The sequence below is a fragment of the Chlamydomonas reinhardtii genome, chromosome 7 (assembly GCF_000002595.2).
Source record: "Chlamydomonas reinhardtii strain CC-503 cw92 mt+ chromosome 7, whole genome shotgun sequence".
Classification (NCBI taxonomy): Eukaryota; Viridiplantae; Chlorophyta; class Chlorophyceae; order Chlamydomonadales; family Chlamydomonadaceae; genus Chlamydomonas; species Chlamydomonas reinhardtii.
The window spans coordinates 6,240,479-6,262,603 of NC_057010.1; the positions used below are offsets into that span (position 1 = coordinate 6,240,479).

General features: G+C 66.4%; 3 protein-coding genes across 4 annotated transcripts; all 3 read left to right on the forward strand.

The window, feature by feature from the left end:
* Nucleotides 1-1,824: 1,824 nt before the first annotated feature.
* CHLRE_07g356550v5 (uncharacterized protein) lies at nt 1,825-12,892 on the forward strand. Of its 2 annotated transcripts, none has more exons than XM_043064666.1 (19): nt 1,825-2,143; nt 2,260-2,311; nt 2,415-2,609; nt 2,717-2,930; nt 2,990-3,446; nt 3,561-4,055; nt 4,220-4,338; nt 4,468-4,538; nt 4,670-4,836; nt 4,994-5,298; nt 5,655-5,735; nt 5,898-6,002; nt 6,130-6,344; nt 6,481-7,116; nt 7,235-8,468; nt 8,653-10,522; nt 10,665-11,237; nt 11,465-11,619; nt 11,793-12,892. In XM_043064666.1, exons 4-19 carry the CDS (start codon nt 2,928-2,930, stop codon nt 11,955-11,957), a joined length of 6,651 nt encoding a protein of 2,216 aa, XP_042923234.1. In that variant the 5' UTR covers nt 1,825-2,143; nt 2,260-2,311; nt 2,415-2,609; nt 2,717-2,927; the 3' UTR covers nt 11,958-12,892. The 2 variants fall into 2 exon arrangements, with proteins under 2 accessions (XP_042923234.1, XP_001703649.2); XM_001703597.2 differs by having other exon boundaries at nt 7,235-8,417.
* A 242-nt stretch (nt 12,893-13,134) lies between these two features.
* Nucleotides 13,135-19,466, forward strand: CHLRE_07g356600v5 (uncharacterized protein). The gene is made up of 11 exons (XM_043064667.1): nt 13,135-13,366; nt 13,906-14,104; nt 14,430-14,533; nt 14,742-14,964; nt 15,169-15,245; nt 15,566-15,736; nt 16,041-16,130; nt 16,402-16,565; nt 16,909-17,086; nt 17,503-17,937; nt 18,238-19,466. Exons 1-11 carry the CDS (start codon nt 13,172-13,174, stop codon nt 18,724-18,726), a joined length of 2,325 nt encoding a protein of 774 aa, XP_042923235.1. The 5' UTR covers nt 13,135-13,171; the 3' UTR covers nt 18,727-19,466.
* A 48-nt stretch (nt 19,467-19,514) lies between these two features.
* On the forward strand, nt 19,515-22,124 carry CHLRE_07g356650v5 (uncharacterized protein). The gene is made up of 7 exons (XM_043064668.1): nt 19,515-19,780; nt 19,962-20,139; nt 20,362-20,392; nt 20,547-20,694; nt 20,845-20,895; nt 21,142-21,215; nt 21,536-22,124. Exons 1-7 carry the CDS (start codon nt 19,618-19,620, stop codon nt 21,608-21,610), a joined length of 720 nt encoding a protein of 239 aa, XP_042923236.1. The 5' UTR covers nt 19,515-19,617; the 3' UTR covers nt 21,611-22,124.
* Nucleotide 22,125: the final 1 nt, after the last annotated feature.

Genomic DNA, 22,125 nt, shown 5'->3' on the forward strand with positions numbered 1-22,125 from the left:
TCTGCCGGTGAAATGTACAGCCGGCATATCGGTATGAAATTTCCAACGGCGAATGATGCCGGATGGCCAGCAACAGGTCGGCAACGCCTGGCGGCGCAGGACCGCACGCCCTATCCTTCATGGCGGAATCCATCACGTCGGAGCTGTGGAGCACTGGCCCAACAGTGCATGCGCAACTTCAATACTCTTCCCAGGCAGGCACCTCTGCGGCTAGCTGCACCCCTGCTGTAAGGACGCATCCTGGAGATGAGGCCCTTCTGAGGCCAGGATGCCTCCGGCCAGATGAGTCCGGCCAGAGACGGTTGGCGTGATGTGTGCTCAGCCCACTCTAATTCATGCGGCCAGGGACCAACCTGCTTACCGTTGTCTGCTTTGCTGCAAACCATCTGTTGAATCCGTTTTTAGCGAATTTCAGCAAATCCAGGACCAGAGAAGACAGGAGGTCACACTCCTCCCCCGTGCCCCTCCCCTGAGAGAAGAGGTATGGTCAAGGGTAGGGGCACGGGGGAGGAGTGTGACGGGGGAGGGGTGTCACGACCATCTGCCGGTGTGTGCCTAGCTCGGGCTGTCCGCTGACACTAGGTTGCGGCCACGAGCCTTGCTGCCCTGCTATGTTGCTGGCGCTGGGCAAATAGCTGTCCTGCAAGGAACCAGGGTCCGCCGCACTGATGTAGAGCTTCGGGACTCGGTGGACCAAATGGCTGCCGTCACAGCCGTTGCGGAGAGTGAATCTCAGCTTCTTGACGTCTTATGGGCATTGCCAGCTGGCCAATGCCAGTCTTGACTGCCGCTGACCACGCCCGGCTTCCTCAACGTTTACGGGGGATCAGTCTGCTCGCTCTGAGTCAGCGCACTTGCTCATCTGCACGCCTGGTTGCTTGTTGTCTGATGGGAAAGTGCTTGGCTCAGACTGAAGCCGCTCGTGCTTCCACGCCTTCATTAGACTCTCTCGAAAGGCAGATACTATTTGCCGTTCAGGCAGCGGGCTGCCTGCTCTCCTCCCTTTGCGGCGCGATCACAATGTACTGTAACGCCTATCTGGAGTGTCAACGGACAGCCCCGCTTCAAGGCGCCACTGTCCGGTAAGTGCACCTACCAACTATACGGCATGTCTCCTGCTCGCGCCTGCAGGCCGAATGCAGCAAGTGCCTGTCCCCAATCCTAGCCAACAGCCTCAGCTGCTGTCGTCACGCGCAAACGCGCACACAACTGCACACAAGCCCTAGCCAAGACACAAACACCTTGTAAGTGGCCGGGTGCCCAGAGCGTGAGGACTGCGCGCCAGCAAACTCTATGAGCCAGCAAGCGCGATCATAGGTGAAGTTACCGCGAACCTACGTTGCGACTCTTGCCCTGAATCGCTTTTTTGGGATCTGTGGGCCGGGATAAGAGCCACCCCACTCGGGACCTTACTTCTCATCTCCCTCTGCTCTTGCTTGTACTAGGAATTCAACAGACCTCTTGTTGTTGTGTTGTGTGTGGTTACAAGGTGGTGAGCACGACGTGCATTCCTGATTTCCTGTCCTTGTAACCCGCACGCCCTGTGACGGCGAAATGCAATGCCAGCATGTCGACCTGACAGTGGTGGCCAGAGTGGAAGTGTCAATTAGAACATTGCAGCTAAGTTGGTTAAGTTGGCCGAGGTGGCCAAGGCGGCTTTGTAGAGAAGGCATGCGTGCGTCGGGAGAGGGAAAGCGAGGGTGGCGGGGAATGGGGGGATGGGGAGGGGTCAGGGACCGGAGTTACTGCACTGCAATATGTAACCATGTCCTCATTGAGCATAGCGTGCGAGCTGTCAGAATACATTTCACAGGCAAATTGTACATATCATCAATGCTTGAAACCGCATTAGGCCAAGGCGCAATGACCACGGCCAGAGGCTGTCCTTTCAGCTGGAATATGCATTAAGACAATTGTGCAACTTCATCCTATTGTCTGTAAAATGTGTGTGAATGGCTGTGCGTCCCTTGGCTCCTCACTCTGCAGAGCGAAAAGCCGCCTGCTGCCAAGCACGCATATGGTCACTTGGCCATAGGGCTCATATGTAGAGAGTTCGAATGCGGCGTGACGCATGTTTCAGGCGCGGTCCTCGTCTCTGCCGCTGGCTTGTTGCCTTGCTGGTGGTGGCGCTACCGGCAGCCAGGTACTACTCAGACATTCCGCATAAATGGCTGCGATGAGATAGCCGTGCTGCCCTCACTCCCTATTTGTGGTTCGTCATCGTTGACCCGTCATTGCTCGACTTGTGCGCTCTCGCAGTCCTCTGGTTACTGCTGCACCGGTGTCTGGGAGCAACGTAACAAGTGCAGAGGTGCGTTAATGCAGTAGCGACGGTTGTTCTGCTGCGATGTTCGCGTTCCGCGGGTTGTCCTCACACCGCCTGGCGCCCTCACCCCTCCAACACCGCTTTCCAGCGGCTGGTAATCTCATGCGGGCTCCATCCCAGCCAGCCATATCTACGCACGCTAGCCGCTGATCATTCACGCCGGGCAGTGCTGCCGGGAGCTGATGAGCGCCTGGCGGTGGTGGAGCTCCGTGGGGACGACAGCTCAAACGCAAGGATAAATGCGCGGGCTGTGGGACACGCGGAGTCAGCAGTGTCTGTGCTGGTGAGCCGCTGGATGAATGTGTTTGTGCACGTCAGGACATGCACAAGAACCAAGAGACAAAGCTGAGCGCTGTGACCGACCAACTTACCTCATGCTCCTCCCCGCAGCTCCGCTCTCACGCGGCCGGGAACACCAGCTGGCTGCAGCAGCTCAACGCCTCCGCCGCCGCGGGGGCCGAGCTGCCGGCCGAGCTGCTCACGCCGCGGCTAGGCAGCGCTGATGGCCCCGCGGCGGCGCCGCTGCTGTTGCTCTACCGCCGCGACTGGTGGCAGCGGCTGGTGGCGACCGGGGGCGTGGGCAGTAACAGCACTGGCAGCAATGGTCCTAACGCCACGGCTGCCGAGCAGCTGCTTCCCCCCACCTGGGACCTGCTGGTGCAGCTGCTGAGCGCGCTGCGGAACTCGGACCTAGACGGGGACGGGCAAGCCGACCACGTGCTTTGCGCCGACCTGCAGCCGGGCTGCAAGGGCTGGGCGCTGCTGGCGGCCGTGTATGCGTCCCTGGCGCAGACGCACGGCACGCAGCAGGGCATCTGGTTCAACGCCACCGACCTGAGCCCCGCGGTGGGCGGCCCCGCCATGCAGGCCGCATTGCAGACGTACGCGGCCCTGGCAGCCAGCAACGCAGCGCCGTTCACGCCGGGCGGTGCGGTGGTTTCACTCAGCAATGTGAGCGTGTCAACTGAGGAGCTGTTGCGGGGTGGTGGCGGCGAGCTGCCCACGGACGGGAGCGCACCGGCGTGCGGGGCTGTGAACCCGCTCTTTGCCGCGGGCCGCTGCCTGTTCACCATCGACTGGGCCACGGCGGTGCTGCGGCTGACACAGAGCGAAACCCAAGGTTGGTACACGAACCCCAGCCCAGTCACTCATTGTATGCATGGGCTCCCCAGGTCCACCACAGTGCTGTGGCGTGCCACGTCAAGTGCTGATGATATGTGACTGTCCACTGCAGGCTTGAACATGTCGGGTCGAGTGGGCGCTGCGCCCCTGCCAGGCAGCACCCTGACGGCGAGCAGTTCCACCTCCACCGCCACGGAGTTGCAGCCGCAGCTGCAGCCCTGCACGTCACTCCGCTGCCCCAACGCCTCTGCAGCCGACAGCGCGCAGCTGGCAACCGCCGAGGAGCTGTTGCAGCGCCTGCAGGCGGGCGCAGCGAGGCCTCCCCTCGCCGCCGCGCCCACGCAGCAGCCTGCGCCCCAGCCTCAGCCCGTCCAGCCCCAGCCGGCCCAGTCGCTGCTCGTCAACCGCGCGCCGCTACTGGGCGAGGCGGCGCTGGCGTGGGCCGTGGAGCCGCGCCAGGCGGCGGCCAGCTACCTGCGCACGGAGGACTTTGTGCGGCTGGCGGCCTTCGAGCTGGACTTGAAGGCGGGGGCGCTGCTGGCGGTGGCACGGGCGGGCGTAGCTGGTGCCGGCGGCAGTGGAAGCGGGAACAGCAGTGCAGCTACCGGTGAGTGCGCGGTGTCGTGGACGGCGGGTGAAACTGGACTTGCTGCTGGCGCCAACAGATGCGTGGGCGCAGATGCTGTACTTGTGGTCATCATCTTAGCCACGTGTACGGTACTTGTAGTGGGTAAGCACGTCATTTTGATTCACATGTGCGTGCATGCGCAGGGCCTTTGGTATCCTCGCTGACGTCAGCAGAAGCTGCTGCGGCGGCGCTGTCCATGTCGGCGTCCGAGGCGGCGCAGCTGCTGGACCTGCACCCGGCGGACCTGGAGGCGCTGGCGCAGGTGAGTGTGCACTGTGCAGGGCCTTGGGGTGTGGCGGTGCTGGAGGCACCAGGGAGCATTGCCTCCAGGTGTGCTGCGGCTTGATGGTTGTTTTTAATGTGGATGCCGATGTCGGGCCCCTCCACACAGGCTGTCGACAAGTCCATGAACCACCCGAATGCTGCAATGGACATCTCCCTTCCGTTCAGCTCTCAGTACAGGTTAGCCCGGGGCGCAGCCATGATTGGCCAAGTAGGACTGTACCCATACACGGAACGTCCCTAGCCTAGTCTCCTCCTGCCGTGCGCTCAGTCGCTCACACCTGCCTTTTTGGTTGGCACTGAATATGCAGGGCTGTGCTGGATGACTTGGCTGTGTCGGTGTTGCTGCTGGTCGCCAACACCACGGCCACCGGGGCAGCGGCAGCTGTAGCAGCCGCCAACGCCAGCGGCGTGCCGGAGCAGCAGGTGGCGGCCTTGACTGCCGTCGCCGCGGCCCGCATTGTAGCAATTGTAACAGGTAAAGTCTGCACGGTGCCTATGGAGTGGCTGCATACGGCATCACTTTGCAATGTGGGCTCCCAGTGCTGTACTCTGCGGTTGACATGACAGCGAACCCCATTGTTACTGTCTTTCTTACCTACGCCCTCCCCACTCCCTCTTCTCCCTCCCTGCAGCCTTCCCCTACCCCGCCATCCTGCTGCGCCTGTACTGGCAAGCCACCGGCTTCACGCCACCCAGCCGCGCCGGGGACAGCGGCGGCACCGGCTCGGAGGGGGACAGCGGCAGCAGCCAGAGCGCGGCGTTGCGCATAGGGTTGCCAGTGGCGGTAGCGGTGGGCGGGGCGCTGTTGCTGGTGCTGACAGGGGTGGTGTGCTACGCCTTCGTGGTGCGGCGCCAGGCCAGCAAGCGAGCGCTGTTCCGAGCCGTGAAGCCGCCAGGCGCAGGGCCGGCCACCACACTGGTCATGACGGATGTGCAGGTGCGCCGTGGGGGCTGCGGGGCGGCACTGGGGCTGCCTACCCGCCTGACCCAGACAACAGTATTTACAACACTGCTACGAGGATGGTGCTAGTAACGGGGCCATGTACGTTACGGGGAGCTGCGGTGTAGCGGGCGTACTGAAGCACTGCGGCTGTGCAGCAACTGCTACTCCGGCATGTACACATCGCTCATGCCCGAGGAGGTTCACCAGCAGCGCATCGCCCTCGGCTACCGCGCGCCGTGCGGTGGCTGCACAGGGTGCAAGCGCGCAGCGCAGGAGCAGCAGCAGCAGCAGTGAGCAATCTGAATTGCGAGCAAAACCCCGCGCTCAACGATCTCTTGCCCTGCACACAGAACTCCACATTGCTGTGGGAGGTGCTGGACGGCCATGTGATGGATGAGTGCCTGTCGCTGCACCACCGCATCATGCGCGAGGTGGGCCATCTTTCCTGACACGTTCATAGACTGTCGTGGCCTCTTAAGACCCAGAGGCGTTGTATGGTATCGACAAAGTGCTCCCACTCCCGCCGCTCCCACTTTCGCCCCCTTACCCCTGCCACGCCCACTCCACTGCGTTACGCCACTGCCTGGAAGCAGGCCATTGCCGCTAACCGAGGTTATGAGGTCTGCACGGAGGGAGACGCCTTCTGCGTCGCCTTCCACACACCCGATTTCGCGCTGGGCTTTGCGCTCCACGTGCAGGTGGGCTTGGGCCTTGGGGTGGAAGAACTCTGGAAACCAAACCGCCTCGTGTGTGTTCCACCGCTGCGCTACCGTGTCCCTTCTCCTTGACCTCGCCTAATCAGCAACGCCTGCCGCCGCCGCACAGGAGCACCTGCTGAGAGCCGACTGGCCGGCTGAGCTGCTGGAGCAGCCAGATGGCTGCGAGATGTGGGTGCGCCGCTGCGCACCGCAGGTCCCGGCACTGAGCAGCCTGACACGGGCACAAACCGGTGCTGCCGGTGTGGGCATGATGGGCCCTGGGGCACTGCCGGTGCTGCTGGAGGGAGCGGCAGAGGGTCCCACCACCGATGGCACAAACACGTGAGTCTGAGTAAGGCTTCTCACAGCTATTATCCGGCAGACCAGCACATGTCATAAGCTGGTATGATGCGGCTCGCACAGTCGCACCTGTGCGCGCTGACCCATATGGCATTCTATTGCGCTGGCCCCTGCGCAGGCCCACGCGCGGTCAAACGGAAGGGGGTAGCACCAGCGACGGCGGCTCCACGCCCGCGGCGGGAGCGCACCAACCCTCGCGACTGCGGGGCGCAGCACCTTCGGCGGCTGGCGCAACCAGGAACGTAGTGCGCGGGCCCTCGCCGCTGCGTCAAGCCTCCTCGACGACCGGCATTGGAACTCAAGACTTGGACCCGGCGCCGACTGCTGCTGCTGCCCCAAAGCCGGCCACCCTGTCCGCGGCACTGCTGGACACATCGGGTCCGCTGCAGGCCTCACCCACTGAGGACGCCGCCGCAGCGGAGGCACAGGTGCCCGTACCGCAAGCTGCAGCGCCTGCAGCTGGTTCACAAGAGCCGCCACAAGCGCCCGAGGGCGGGCAGCGCGGGGACGAGGGCAAGGGCCCTGGTGACTATTCGCCGGAGGCGGTGGTACCACTGCGCCCTGGCGCCCTGGTGGTAGAGGAGGAGGAGGGCAGTGACGAGGACGGTGGCCACGGCGGCCAGGACGAGCGGCCATCGGGCCGGAGCTCGCGTCCAAGCGCGCCCTCGCGCGCGCTGCGGCCCACACCGCGGCCCTCCGCCACCGGGCTGCTGGCGCCGGGGTCGCCTGAGGGCGAGCTCATCCTGCCCGTCAGGTGGGGCCTGCGGTGCGCAGCACTGTGCCGCGTCCTTAGCTTTCCTACACACGGATCACTGTTGCTCCATTGCGTGTACGAGCCACGTCCCTATCCGCCACGCACATGGTACTTGCAGGCCACCGCCGCCCATCGAGGACGGGTCCCTACCGGCACCACCGCCTCACCCTCGGCCATCCGGCTCCGGGGCTGCCGTCGGCCCACGGCCACCCAGGTCCTCCCGCCGCATGCTGCCGCCTGCCACCGCCGCTCGCCTGTCTGAGAACGGCTTTGCACCCCAGCCACCACCCGCCCTGCCACAGCCGGCCGCGCTGGAGGCCCCGGCGGCAGTGGTGTCGTCGCTGCAGCCTGAGCTTCCCGAGCTCCGCCAGGAGCTCAGCTCGCTGCTGGCACAGGGGCAGGGCCCGGCGGCACCGGCTGGCGCCGCAGACTTTGCCAGTGACCCAGCGTCTGCCATGGTCGCCGCTGCGCCTGCCGGTGCGTCGCACCTGCTCTTCGGGCGCCTCAGCAACAGCGGCGTTGCCGGCACCGTGACGATTGCAGCTGTGGTGACGTCCACAGGCCGCCGGCCGAGCCAGAGCGGCAGTGGTGGCAGCGGCGGTGGTGCGCAGGCCGCACCTGAGACCGCTCCCGTCATGCGCGGAAACGGCGCGCTTGCCATAGGCAGTGCTCTTCCGCGGCCGCTGCCATTGCCCATGTCAGCAGCTGGCAGCCGGCCCGCCAGTGGCGGCAATATGCCGCGCCTGCACCTGCCCGGCAGCGGCGGCGGCGGCTTGGCGCACCAGCGGCACCAGCACCTCACCTTGATGGCGCTGACAGGTGGTGGCTCGCAGGGCAGCAACAGCGCACACCCGCCTGGGGTCGCGGTGGACGACGAGGACGACGACGAGGACGAGGAGGAGGAGGAGGAGGAGGACACCACGCGTGGCGACTGGCGCAAGCACATCAACTGGAACGCTGAGGACGCCACACCGCCGCCCCTGGTCAGCAGCCTGGGCTCCGCCTTCGGAGCCGGCTACGACCAGCTGGCCAGCCCCGGGGGAGGCGGCACGCTGCTGGTGCCGGACCCGGCGGCGGCACACTCGCCGCAGATGCACCCGCACACGGCGGCGGCACGACATTTGGCTGCCTTGGTGGGTGGCGGCGGAGGGCACACCGACGGTGGCGGCGCAGCGCCGCTGCGGGCGACGTTCGATGGATCCACGGGCGCCTGGGCTCCGCTGTCGGCACAAGCGGGCCCCATGGGCGATGGAGAAATGCTGCTGGGTGGGCCACACACAAAGCCGTTCGCCGCAGCCACGGTGAGACTCGAGTTGACACCATCCCCAGAGCGTCCGCCCCCAGGCACCTTGGTGAGCACGCCCGGCTAGTGCACTGAACCGTAAACCCCAGGTCTTCGAATCACCGAATAACGCCCTGGCCAGGAAAGCTGTGCTGCGTTCCTGTGTACCCCCATCCCATATCCTTCTGACTCCTGCTGGCCCTGCCTTACACACGTGCTGCGCGCCTTGTCTGTGCCACTGCCTGCCCGCGCAGCTCGGCCGCTTCCGCGCCTCCCTGCCGCGCCTGTTCCACAGCAACGCCTCGCTTCCGGCGCGCCAGGGCCTGCCACAGCTGGACTTCTCAAACGGAGGCACAGCAGCGGGCACAGGCGGCGCCGCGGCAACAGCTGGGGCAGGCGCTGGGGCAGCTCTGCGCCAGACAGCCAACACGAGTCCGGTCTTTGGCAGCAGCGGCGGGGGCCGCGCCCCGCTCAAAAGCCGGCCGCCGCCGATGCTGCACCTAGCCACTTCCCTGCCTGCTCCCGGCTCCGCCCTGCCCACGCCCGGCGCGCCTCCGCCGTCACGCGCCGCCAGCCGCACGCCCGCGAGCGCACTGGCGGCGGCGGGACCAGCCAGCGGCGCCGGCCACGCGCTGACCGCCACCGCCGGCCGCCGCGGCACCACCCACCGCCTGTCAATGGCAGTGTACCGCAACCACGCCAGCGCGGGGCCCTTCCAGTCGCCCAGCAGCAGCGCCACGGGCCACCACCGCCTCAACCCCTCCGCCAGCATGGCTGTATACGGATACGGCGGCGGCGGCACGCCGTACGCGCTGACGGGGCCGCAGTACGCCATCTCGCCGCCCGCCTCCGTCACGTCAGAGGCGCCGATTCCGACGCCTCAGACTGCCAGCGGCGCTGGCCCGCGGCGGGGCTCGCTCCCGCGCTTCGTGACGTCGCTGGCCAACAGCCTGCGCCGCAGCAAGGGGGCGCTGCGGGGGGCGACCATGGCCACCGCCAGCAGTGTGGCGGGCGCCGCGGCGTCGGAGACGTCCCTGGTGTCCTCCCCGCCCAGCGGCATCCCCTTCCCGACCCACCCCCTCCTCACCAGCTCCGGCAAGCCGCGCCAGTCTTATGGCGACAATCCCAACCGCCAGGACCCCTCCAACCACCAGGTCTCGCGCGCCGGCAGCGGCGCCAACGCCGCGGCCCCCCTCATGGTCTCTGTGGCGCCGCTGTACGCCGGGCCGGACGACCCCGTTGCCGGAGACGCGGCCATCTCGCCAGGGGGACTGGCCCTAGGCAGCGTGTCGCCACTGGCCTCGCCCCATGGCGGTCCCGGTGGCGGGCGCCGGCCCGCGCGCCCCAGCCTGATGGGTGGCGCCGCCGGCGCGTCGCCGCTTGACGCCCTGTGGCGCGACCTCAACTCCGTCAACTCCCTCAGCCGCTGGACGGACGCGGACGAGGCCGGCGGCGGCTCGGGCGTGGCGGCCTGGCTGGCCAGCGCCGCCTGCACCATCGGCGGCGTGCTGGCCAGCCTGTACGCCAGTGTGCCGCCCGAGGAGGTGGCGCCGCAGCTGCGCCGGCGGCTGACGTCGGAGGGCGTGTCGCCCACCGCAGGCGAGCAGCGGCCGTCGTCGCCGGCGCTGTTGGCCAAGGCGCTGGGCGGCCGCGGCGTCATCGGCGGAACCACGGCCTCGGCCGGCTCAGCGCAAATGGCCGCGGTTACAGGGTTGCCCACGCCCACAGGCGGCGGCGGTGGTTTCAGTGGTTATGGCGGCTATGGAGCCGGTGGTGGCGGTGGCGGTGGCGGTGGCGGTGGCGCGGGCGGTCCGCAGCAGCAGGGCGAGCCGGTGCTGGCGTTCCGGGGGCTGCGTGTGCGCGTGGGGCTGCACTCGGGCGTGCGTGCCGCCGAGGTGGTGAGCAAGGCGCTGGCGGCGGACGGCGGCGTGGGCGTGGCCGACTTCACAGGTGACGTGGTGGCCATCTGCAAGGAGGTCAGCGACGCGGCCATGGGCGGCATGGTGGTGCTCAGCGGCTCCGCGTTCCGCGCGCTGCAGCTGCTGTCGCGCAAGAGCCGCGCGCCCGAGGCCATGCTGCTGCACCTGGGCGAGCACGTCATCAAGCCGCCCGCGCAGGGGCTAGGTGCGTGGCGCAAGCTGTGCAGGCTGTTGGAACTTTGTGGCAACTGAGTCCAGGCCTGGACCTTTGCATGGACAGAATGTTGATTGTCGGAGAGAATACCTCTTGCTGACGCTGCAACCTGCTGGTGTGCTGCCGCCCGCAGAGGATCGCCCCTCCAGGTCTGGTGCTCAGCCCGACCCGCAGCCCGCCACCCGCGAGCTGTATGCCGCGGTGTTCCCCGCCCTGGCCTGCCGCCTGGCGCTGCTGCCGTCGCCCGTGCGCACGCACTCGGAGCTGGTGCCGGGCTGCCTGTCCGCGCCCGCCGGCCTGGTGGCGCCCGTGTTCTGCAATGTGGTGGGCGTGGAGGCGCTGCTGGCCTGGGAGGCGTTGGTGCAAGAGAGGCTCATGCGCGCGGCGGCGGTGGCGTCCGCAGTTAACCTGGCCGCCTGCCGGCCGCTGGGTGGCGCCGGCGAGGTGGCGTCGCTGGAAACGGCGGTGGGTGGCGTGGGCATGGTGCGTGAGGCGCTGGACCTTTTTGGAGACATGGCGCAGGAGGCGGCGTCTCGCCACGGCGGCTACGTGGTGGCCTCGTCCGCGGACGGCGGGCACTGGGTGCTTGTGTTTGGGTGTGCGGAGGCGGCGGTGGGCTGGGGCCTGGATATGCTGCAGGCCATGCTGACGGCGGAGTGGCCGGACGGGTTCCTGGAGCACGAGCTCACAGAGGAGGCGTGGGAAGGTGAGGATCATGGGGCCGGCAAGGACCGGAGGAAGGACAGCCTCTCCTTCCCGGTATGCTGTCACCGTAGGTGAGGCGACGGGACAGGCAGTATGGTGGTGCAGGCGACATCGCACTTCTGTTGTCCGCAGTTGCAGCACTAGTTGTGTGGTTGGTTCGAGCTGTGACCACCAAGCCTACGGTATTTTCTGACGTCTACTGCAATGCGATTACCTCCACGGCTGCAGGTGGTGTGCTCATCGAGCGCGGTCTTCGTCTTCGCATCGGTGTGGACTACGGCCGGGCCATGGTGCGTCTGGTGCCCCGCAGCGGCCGACTGGACTACGTGGGAAGACCCATGAACCGGGCAGCGCGCATCGCGGCCAAGGCAAAGGCGGCGTCGGTGAGTGCCCGGGAGGGCTGGGGTTGGGGGTGGCGTGCGGGCAGGGTTTGGGCGGACATGTACTTGCGGCGCTCCTGTCCGACATCGCGCCTGATGTGTGCTCCCTACCTTGGGAGCCCCCATGAAGAGGCCATTGCTTACACCTGCAATCCAATGTGGCCCTGCGGCTTCAGGTGCTCATGAGTGGTGCCGCCTGGTCCGCCGCCCGGCCCGCGCTGGGGTCTGGCGTGGCCGCCACCAACCTGGGCACCATGCAGCTCAAGGGCGTCAAGGAGCAGCTGGAGCTGTGGGAGGTCCGGACCTGCGGCACGGGAGACGCTGAGCACTACGTGGAGTGATGGGAGCAGGTGTCGCAGGGAGGGTTTGGCCTTACTGAGCGGCGGTGGCAGTGTCATGCAATTCAGGGCAGACAGGACTGCACAACCTGAGCGATCATTCTTTCATACCTACACGTTATACGGATGACGCGCATGAACGTCGTCATATGGGCTGGGTTGCCGAATTTGAAATGTGCGCGGACTTGGTGGTGGTGGGCAGTGGGGATGGCATTTGGGGCTGGCTTGACTGACCTCATTGCTGACGGGGTGTGTGTGCTGGCTGCTGGGCGCGCGGCGTGCTGCTGAATCGGAGTTGGTACTGGCGCCGCCTGGGTGAAGCCACATACGCACGCGGCCGACTAATGGTGTGGGCTTAAATTGCACTTTATGGCCCGGTACCGTATTAGTTGTGTCATTATGCATTCCGTCTGGAGCTGCACTTGGAGCCACGACGAGGATGGCACGGTCCACCCGAAGAAGATGCTGATATAGCCACGCAGGTTATACTTATCATATATCCATCTTTGAACCTCCTGTTGGTTGGCATGCGTATTGCACATGTCCGTCCTCCGTCCACCGTGTCGTGTCGTGGTGCAGCTCTCGCCAAGTGCATGTGAGCCATATGGGCGTGAGTAGCGGAGCGATGGCGGAGCGCTCAGGGCACGATTAAACCACATGAAGCTATACGGCATGGTTAAAGGAGTTGCTACTCCTGTAAAGGTGTAGCAAGTGCGAGCCCGGCGGAAGAGACGACTAGACACCATCCAGGTCCTGTGCCGCCCTGGCAGCCATACAGTGGCCGTGGCTTGACAACCGCCAGGGTCATCTGAACGGGGTAGCAACACGTCTTGTAGACTTGTAGTTTGTTGCCACGGGATCAACAGAACACGCTAGGCGCTAGACGCGTGCCCCTGGGCCCTGGCTCATCGTCAGGCTTGTCGCAACGTCCTGCAATGTCGCAGGAAGGCATCGGGACCTTGACCAGCAACTCTTCACCCCAACCACAAACTGGCTGACGTATTGCCCATAACAGCGCGATAGCTTTCCACCGGGAACGCGATGGGCCCAATGCTACGCCAGACGCAAGTATGGCGAGTGCACTAGCACTGCAGGGGGTTACGGCGTGTACGGCGGCATGGGGACCGCGGTTGTCTGGTGTCTGTCTGCTCAACTTCCATCCTGAACAAACAAAGGTTTCAATCGTCGCCACTCAATACTCAACACCTCTAGTCAAAATGCCGGCAAAGCGCAAGCACCCGGAGCCCAAGGAGGAGCCAAAGGTTGAGGTGCCGGTGGAGGAGCCCGAGGAGGATGAGGACGAGGAGGACGAGGACGAGGACTTCGGTGGCTTCCTGGGTCCTCGTGAGCCTGAGGAGTACAACCCCGGCCCTGTCGACCTGAACCCACTGCAGTTTCTCGTCGCGCCCACGGTGCGGCTGATTGGCGGCGATTGCCAGCAGGGGCATAGCCGTGAGCGCGCGTCGAGCATTGCATTAGCTTCATGTGATGCTGCGACATGCATGCTTCTACATGGCGGGGCGGCAAGGTGCGGTCCAGCAAACAGGACATTTTTCGGAAGATCGCGTTGGGTGACCGCTGACCAAATTTGGCTTAAGCTGCGTGACGCAAACACCGTCAGCGTCTTCGGTCGAAAACGCGCATCAAATGATGCGTATGCTCTTCCTGGCGTCGATCTCCCGCCATGGATTGCGCGGGAGCCGTCGGCAGGGGGAAGCGTTGTCATGTGTAGGTCACAAAAGCCTTCGTCATGAAGTGTCGGCGGCGGCCGCTATCACAATTGAGCTCGGCAGCGCGTGGGCGGGGTATGGCGGACGTTGACGAAGAGTGGGCAACGGCGCAGGCGCGCGGCGACACGCTCGTAACCACGGCTCCTCTTTCCCGCTGCTCTTGCTCCTCGACCTGCCCCTGACTCCCCGCTCCCACCGCTGCGGCCACCTGCTCCTCACAGGACCTTGCGGAGTTTATGAAGAGCAAGTGGGAGAAGGCGCCGCTGCACATTCCCGCCACCGAGGAGCGCAAGGAGTTCTTTGAGGGCCTGTTTGACTTCAAGGCGCTGTGCCGCATCGCCGACCAGATGGAGGCCGGCGCGCTCATCCTCATGGACCAGGACCCGGGCGAGAAGGGCGACGCGCTGGGGCTGGATGATGGTGAGGGGAGGGGAGGGGAGGGGAGGGGAGGGGAGGGGAGGGGAGGGGAGGGGAGGGGAGGAGGGGGGAGGGGAGGGGAGGGGAGGAGGGGGGAGACCGGGAAACAAGTTGGGGCGGTGGATTGCTTGAGTATGCGGGGGGCACCAGGACATCCGCGGTGCGCTCTAGGGTGCAAGCAAGAGGGCGTGCTGAGCAGGCAGGCGCAGGAACAGGAGCCGCGCCGCGCTTGCATGGATCGTGTTTAGGTATGCCATGCCGCCCCGCACCCGCGTTCGCCCTTGCAACCCAACACGCGCGCATATGCGCTTTCCTCTCTGCGCCCCAGACGTGAATGACGAGATGATCCGCGACATCGGGCCGCTGGTGTTTGGCCGCGACGTGGTGGCGGTGCGCTACATCGACGGCAAGCGGGAGGAGATACGCGCCTCGGTGAGGGCGGGAGGGAGGGAGAGAGGGCTGAGGGGTCGCAGCAACAGACAGTTGTGTCAGGAGAGCTGAGGGCGCGCCAGTGCTTGAATGGGCCGCACGGCTGCGAGACCAATTAACCAAGGTGTGTACTGGTGTGCATCCTGGAGCAGCAACTCTACCCGCACCGCCTCTCACCCGCCCATCCCATCCTCCACCCTCACCGCCGCAGTTTGCTGACAGCGAGGCCCTGAAGCAGCTGCACGACGACGCGCGCGCCACGCTGCAGCTGCACCAGCCGCAGCGCTTCGTCAACGCCTGCTGGCGGCTGCTGGCGGCGCTGGAGTCGCAGCTGGGCTGCCTGGTGGGCTGCAACGCCTACGTCACGCCGCCGGGCGGGCAGGGCCTGGCGCCGCACCACGACGACGTGGAGCTCTTCGTGTGCCAGACGCAGGGTGAGGGCGGGAGATGGGGTGGGTGGGGCGGGTGCGTGGGTGGGTGGGCGGGTAGGAATGTGGGGGGCGGAGGGCGCCTTGGCGGAGGGGCGGAATTGCAGCCTGGCTGCCCAACCACAATCCGCGCTCATCCATGCGGTATGGTAGTTGCCGACACCCCTCCTCGCGGCCTCCCTCGCGCGGCGCCCCGCTCCCACGGCACAGGCACCAAGTCCTGGAAGCTGTACAAGCCGGCGGAGGGCTGCGAGCTGCCGTACAACCCCTCGGGCGACCTGGAGCAGGTGGGTGTGGGGTGGGGCGTGTGTGTGTGTGTGTGTGTGTGTGTGTGTGTGTATGTGTGTGACTGGGCCGTGGGGCCGTGGAGGGAGGGCAGTAACGGCGAGGGTATCGTAATGCTGGCCGACGGGTTGACTGCGACGGAGGCACGGAACACGCTGCGCAGCACAAGGCACGACACACGTGTACCCGCCATGTGTCCTGCTGTCCAGCACGACCGTGTCATCCACTGACACCAGCACACACTCTTGCACACACACACACACACACACACACGTGTACGCATACTCACACTCGGACACACACTGTCTCTCATCCGCTGCAGGACGCGCTGGGTGCGCCCATGCTGGAGGTGACGCTGCAGCCGGGCGACGTGCTGTACGTGCCGCGCGGGGTGGTGCACCAGGCGGCGGCGGAGGAGGCGGGCTCCTGCCACCTCACCGTGTCCACCTACCAGCACTGGACAGTGGGCAACCTGCTGGGAGAGGTGATCAAGGTGAGGCGCAGGCGGGCGGGGCGGCGGGAGGAAAGGGGGCTTGAGGGAGCAGGAGGGAAGGGGGCTTGAGGCGGCGATGTGTTCAGTACAGCGGGCTCTGGTGTACCTCCCCCTTCCACCTGGGGGCCGCCCGGGGGCTCCCTCCAGCTCCCTCCACTCCACTCACCTCCCTTCCCCCTGACCACCACCTACCGCCTCACACCCGCTCCCGCCCCACCCCATCGGTAACAACGCGTCTACTATGCTACTGTACCTGCCTACGCCTTCACTTCTTAATTAATCATGAATGTAAACCCCCCCGCAGCAAGGCATGGCCCCTGACGCGCTGGAGCACGTGCCGCTGGAGCTGCGCCGCGGGCTGCCCGTGGGAGCCATCTACAAGCACGGCCTCACGGTAGGCGGGGGAGGGGTTGTGTAGGAGGGCTGGGGGCGTGCCGTAATAGCTTTGTCGGAAGGCTTGTGCGATGGGAGGGGCGCGGTGAGAGGAAGGCGGAGGCAGGGCAGCACAACGCGTGGGGTTGGGGGGAGGAATGGAACGGCGCTGCGAGAGGGAGGCAAGGCCGCCACAGGGCGGGTCACCCAGGCGCCCCGCCACACCACCAGCTCACCCACGTGCACCCCATCTGGCCACCCCTGCCCCCACCTCCCCCCCTGCACCGCCCCAGGTGGACATGCAGTCCAAGAGCCAGGCCGAGCTGCTGGCCGCCGCCCAGCCCGACGCGGCGGCGGTGGCGGCGGCCCTGCGCAAGCTGGCGGCGGCGGTGGAGGCGCACCCAGTGGAGCTGGTCAGCCCGGCGGTGGAGGCCATGGCGGCCGACTTCCTCATGCAGTGAGTTTGGGTGGGAGGGGAGGAGAGGAGGGGAGGGGAGGAGAAGGGAAAGGGAGGGGAGGGGAGGGGGGAGGGCGTCAGCACGTGGCGGTGAACACGGGGGTCACGGACGTGGCGGCAGGTAGCGCTGGTTGCGGGAGTCGGTGCAGCAGGTCGGGACGCAGGCGGCGGGTAGGGGGGGGTGCTACGGACGCAACTGCGGCGTGTCCTGCCCCACACACGGCCCTGCCCTTCCTCACGCCCTCATCTCCACATTCCCAAGCGCTCGTGTCCCGCCCCACCTGGACCCTCCCCCCCTCCTCGACCTCGTTCCCCCCTCCCTTCCCTCCCTCCTGCCCCGCAGCCGCCTGCCGCCCCACCCCGCCCAGCTGCCCGACAGCGGCGAGGAGCCGGACAGCTTGGAGGACGCTGTGTACTGCCGCGGCGCCCGCCTGTTCCGACTGGTGCCCTGCGAGCATGAGGACGACGAGGAGGACGAGGACGAGGAGGAGGAGGAGGACGAGGAGGAGGAGGAGCACGAGGTGGGAACGTGTGGTAGGGAGTAGCTTCGGCCGGATGGGGGCGCCGCGGCCGCGTCCCGGCCCTGACCCACACGTGCGTCAGCTACGATAAATGCACCTCACAGGGTTCCCGGTACAGTCTGGACACACACACACACACACACACACACACACACACGCACACACACACACACACACACGCACACGCACACACACACACACACACACGTGCACCTGCGCGCATCATCGCAGCACCTGCCGACGCACGCGTCTGCCCGCCCCACCCTCTTGCGCACCTCACTCCTCCTCCCTCCCTCCACCGCCACTGCTGCCGCCGCCGCCCTCATCCCTTCCCCTCCCCTCGTCCAACCACACTTGCCTGACCCCCCCCCCCCCGCCGCCAACCCCTCCCCTTCTCCCCACCCTGCCTCTACCAGGGCCCCTTTGTCCGCCTGGTGACTCCGCTGGCGAACAGCCGCTATAAGCACATGATCAACAAGCCGCTGCCGGACGAGGAGGAGGAGGGCGACAGCGAGGACGAGGAGGGGCACGTGCACGGCCCGGGGTGCGGCCACCACCACCACCATGACGAGGACGAGGAGGAGGAGGGGGCTGAGGAGGAGGAGGAGGAGGACAAGGAAGCTAAGGGCAAGAAGGGCGCGAACGGCAAAGCGGAGAAGGCGGAGGCGGCGGCCGGCAAGAAGGGCGGCAAGAAGCAGGAAGAGGAGGAGGAGGGCGAGGGCGAGGACGACGCGGAGATGGAGGAGGCGGATGTGGATGACGTGGACAGCGATGAGCTGGCGGCGGCCATGGGCGGCGATGACGATGACGAGGATGAGGACGACGACGAGGAGGAGCCCGAGGAGCTACCGGTGAGAGGGGAGGGTCAAGGGGGGGGGGTGTTGGCACGGGGTTTGGCAGGAGGGAGTGCAGGCGTGTATGGGTGGGGTGGGGTGGATATGGATGGTTGTTAGCACTGCTTCTTCCGCTAGTACGCCTGCTTTGCCAGCCCAAGCCGCCTGCCTGCAACTCGCCTCTCAGCAACCCGCCCCGTTGCTCAGCCGCCCCGTGCTCCCGCTGCCCTGACCTCGCAACGGCCCCCGCCCTTTCCCCTATTACTTCGCCTTCACTTCTTACATAAGCATGAACGTACACACCCTCCCGCCGCCCAGGGCCCGGTGTTCCCGGCCGCCTACGCGCCGGTGCTGGGCGCCGTGCTGGCGAGCACCGCGGACAAGCCGCTGCGTGTGAGCGAGCTGCAGGTGCCGGGCGACGACGACCAGCGGCTGCGGCTGGCGGTGCTGCTGCACGACATGGGCATTGTGGTGTGCGTCAAGAAGGGCGGCAAGGAGGAGGAGAAGGAGGAGAAGCAGAAGGAGGAGGAGGAGCCTAAGAAGGGCAAGAAGGAGGCGAAGAAGGCGGAGCCGAAGACGAAGGAGGAGGAGCCGGCCAAGAAGGGCGGCAAGAAGGAGGCGGCGCCTAAGAAGGAGGCGGCGCCTAAGGAGGAGCCGAAGAAGGAGGAGGCGAAGAAGGAGGAGGCTAAGCTTAAGGGTAAGGGTAAGGGCGCGGCCAAGGAGGCGGCGAAGCCCACGGAGGAGGCACCCAAGAGCGGCGGCAAGGAGGCGCCCCCTGCCAAGAAGGCCAAGAAGGGCGGCAAGTAGAGCGAGCTCGCGAGAGTGTGTGTATGGTGCTGCGAGAGGGCCGCTGGGGGGCGCTGTCGACGGGGTGGTGGCAGGGTGAATATGGGTGTTGGGCGGCCTGCAGGTGAGGGCCGCGGGGGTCGTTGTAGGGGCACGCAGTCAGCAGCGGCGCTGCTGGTGCTGCTGTCAGCCTGGCAGTCAGACATACCGTAAGGTGCTGCAGGTCCGAGCACCTGGCATGCGCTGGCCGAGTTGCGTTGTGGGTGGCGGGGGAGAGCCGCAGTCGCCACTGTGTGCGACAGCGCAGCAGCAGATTGCAGCTGCGGGGTGACACGCGGCGGGGATGTCCATTACCGTAGTCAGAAAGTCGGCGGCGGGACGCGGCGCCGGGAGTGTGGTGGCGGCAGGTTTGCGCAGTGGCGGGGATCAATGTTTTGACGGAGAAAGTATATGCTAGCATATGACGGACTCCGCACATGCGGTTCAGAATTGGTTGCCATTCTTTCGTTCGTCTGTCGTGAAGTTTGGGCGTTTGGGGATGCGAACGGCGCGCCACAACGTGCGGCGCGCTCAGGCCGCCCAGCCGCACTGCTTGGTATGCAACGCAGATGACGTGTCGTTTTTCGTGTGTGCGAGTGCGTGGACGCCGAAGGAAGAGCGAGGATTCCCGCGAGGTGCGACAGGTCCCTTTCAAAGCGAGTACTCAACAAAAGAAAGTGCAGTCCCACAGCGTAAAGCAGACACACGACTTCCGGCTGCAACACACCCAAACAAAAGGCAGCAGTCGCGCCCACTCCCACATTCGCAGCCCACACGTCGCGGCGCCGCAAACCCACACCTCGCGAGCTCGCCTGCAGCAGCGCCCACACCCGCCACCACACCAAGCAACAGCAACAGGACCCCGCCACCACCATGCCTCGGCAGCGGGCAGGCGCGGGCGCACCAGCAGCAGCAGCAGGGGGCCAGCGCAGGCGTGGGCGCGGGCGCTGGGCGGCGGCAGCGCTCGTGCTGCTGGCGGCGGTCGCGGTGGCGGCGGCGTCCGCGGCACTGGAGGACGAGCTGCAGGCGCCTGGCGGTGCGTCAGTGTGTCTGTGTGTGCAGTGTGTGTGCATGTGTCGGGCTGTCGGCAAGGTCAGGGCCTGTCAACACCGGGTCAACACCGCCTCCATGCGGGGCTGGCTCTGTCGCGGCCTTTGTGTGCGCCGTCTCCCAATCATCTCATACTCACATCGTGTCCCTGCCCGCCGCCCCCGCAGCAGGGCAAGGACGCGCAGCAGCAGCCGCAGCAGCAGGGCCGGCGGTGGGGCTGTGGCGGGGCCTGGCGCGGCTGCCGCGGCGGCTGCTGTCGCCCTCCGCCGCCATCACTGCGGCGCTGTGGCGCTTGTGCCCCAGCAGTGTGGTCAGGTGCAGCAACACCATCCAGTACGACGGCAGGTGGGGGCGGTGGGAGGGGTGGATGGGGGAGTGCGTGGTGGGCGCGCGGGTCGGCACTCGGCAGCCATGGCGCCCAGGATGCCCGCCGTGTGCGGTGTGGCACGCTGTGGCTGGTGAGGCCGCGGCAGTGCGCGGGACCAGCGGTGGGACGGTCGCTGCGCTTGTTGGCCTCCAGGTGCTTGCCTCTGACGGCATGCGACACCCGGCCCCATCCCGTCCCAGGTTTGCAACGCAAAAAGTGGTGATTGCTGAGGTGAGTTGCTGGGTGCTGCTGTGGTGGTCACGCCCCTCATCCGGTGAAACAAAGCACACACGCATGCATGCATGCTCCCACTTCATGCGCGCCTAGGCCCCGCACATCCCTTACGCCAGCACGCACACGCACACGCACCTGCACCACTGCGCAGCCCGAAGCCGCTGCGCCCGCGGCGGAAGCGGCGGCCACGCCCGCGGCGGCCACTGGCGGCACTGCGCCCATCAGCACGGCCACCGGCGGCGAGCTTGGCGCCTTCTACGACTACGAGTACGGCGGCGCACTCGCGGGCGGCGCCGGCCGTGAGTAGGGCTGGCCGTGCTTTGGTTGAGCCCCGACGTACATGGATGTGGCGTGTGTGTGCTGCAAGGACACTTGAAGACGTATGCGGGTACATTGTGCACACACGTGCTCTCGCGACCTCAACCCCGATTTCCCCCTCTTCCACGCAGCCGTGAGCGGCGCGGCGCTGGGCCCCACGTCCACCCAGGCGCCCTTCGGAGGTGAGCGCGTGAGCGGGACACACACGCAGGCAGGCGCGCAGTAGCACCAGCAGCCACCACTGGCGCTGCCGCATACCCCTGAGCCAGATAACTGCGCGCGCACAGGTCTTCCACCCGCCAGCTGCCCCGCTGTTCGCCGCCCACACGCCATATACACCGCCCCTCAACTTCCCCCCCCCCCACATACACCATCCCATGGATGGCTACCCCCCCCCCTGGCCCGCCCTCCTGCCCCTCCTCCTGCAGGCGCCTCAAACTTGCCCACCAGCGGCGGCCTCGGGGGCGGCACACAGACCGTGGTGCCGGAGACCACAACACAGGTGCGTGCCGCGTGCGTGCGGGGGGGGGGCGGGCGCTCTGTGGCCGCTGGGTTGCTGCTGCTCTTGCTTGCATGTGCTGAGCAACAGGCAGGTGTCGCCCGGGCGGGGCCGTCCCAACGCACGGCGAATGAAGCGTCCCCGCCCAAGAAGAGCGCAAGCCAGGGGAACCTGACCTGCAGCCCTCATCCTGTGACGCTGTGGACCAGAAAGACGTTGCTGGCAGGGCCTCTATCTGTAAACGTTCAGCTCGCGCCGCCCTCCACCCCGCCGGTCGCCCCCACCCGCCCTCCCTGTCTGCCCGCCCGCCACCTGACCCACAGGGCGTGTTCGGCGGCGGCGGCAATGTGGGGCGGGGCGTGGGCGGCAGCGCCGTGCCCACCGGCACCTCGGGCTAGTGCGGCACACGCGGCAGATGACAGGCAGCAGCAGGCGGACATGCACCCACACAATCAGGCTGACTGGCTAGGTGTCGACCCTGTCCCCGCGTGTTTCCCTAAGCTAATCGAGCGGCGCAGGGGCCGTTGCGGCGGGGTCCGTATGCGGCTGTCTAGCTAGCAAGCCGCAACAACTAACCAGGGTGAATGAGGACGAGGAATTAGCGGCCGGGCGCTGCCAGGCGCCAGACGGCGGCCTGGCACCACGGCGGCCGGCGACCTGCGTCCGTACTGGTGTTGCCTTGTTATGCTGCGGGCGGTGGCACTGGAGCGGTTTAGCCGGCCCATGTGGCCTCTCACGTAGCTCCAAAACCAGTAGCTCAAAGGGTGTGGTCCAGGAGTAGCTCGAAGATAGTGCGAAGGTATCTCACTACCGATGCGGCATCTCTTGAGACGGGATTGGGCGAGGTTGACTTGCACGTACGTATTGCTCGCACAAGCCAGGCAGCGTTTGTGAATGTAACACTGTGAGCCGC

Excerpts from the sequence above, each read along its gene's own strand:
- CHLRE_07g356550v5 (XM_043064666.1), top strand. Across the intron at positions 4,056-4,219 it reads GAACAGCAGTGCAGCTACCG|GGCCTTTGGTATCCTCGCTG; the intron begins GTGAGTGCGCGG and ends GTGCATGCGCAG. Across the intron at positions 10,523-10,664 it reads GCCGCCCGCGCAGGGGCTAG|AGGATCGCCCCTCCAGGTCT; the intron begins GTGCGTGGCGCA and ends TGCCGCCCGCAG.
- CHLRE_07g356650v5 (XM_043064668.1), top strand. The coding sequence starts at position 19,618 with ATGCCTCGGCAGCGGGCAGGCGCGGGCGCACCAGCAGCAGCAGCAGGG. Across the intron at positions 19,781-19,961 it reads CGAGCTGCAGGCGCCTGGCG|CAGGGCAAGGACGCGCAGCA; the intron begins GTGCGTCAGTGT and ends CCGCCCCCGCAG. Across the intron at positions 20,695-20,844 it reads ACTCGCGGGCGGCGCCGGCC|CCGTGAGCGGCGCGGCGCTG; the intron begins GTGAGTAGGGCT and ends TCTTCCACGCAG.
- CHLRE_07g356600v5 (XM_043064667.1), top strand. The coding sequence starts at position 13,172 with ATGCCGGCAAAGCGCAAGCACCCGGAGCCCAAGGAGGAGCCAAAGGTT. Across the intron at positions 14,105-14,429 it reads CGCGCTGGGGCTGGATGATG|ACGTGAATGACGAGATGATC; the intron begins GTGAGGGGAGGG and ends TCTGCGCCCCAG. Across the intron at positions 17,087-17,502 it reads AGGAGGAGGAGGAGCACGAG|GGCCCCTTTGTCCGCCTGGT; the intron begins GTGGGAACGTGT and ends TGCCTCTACCAG.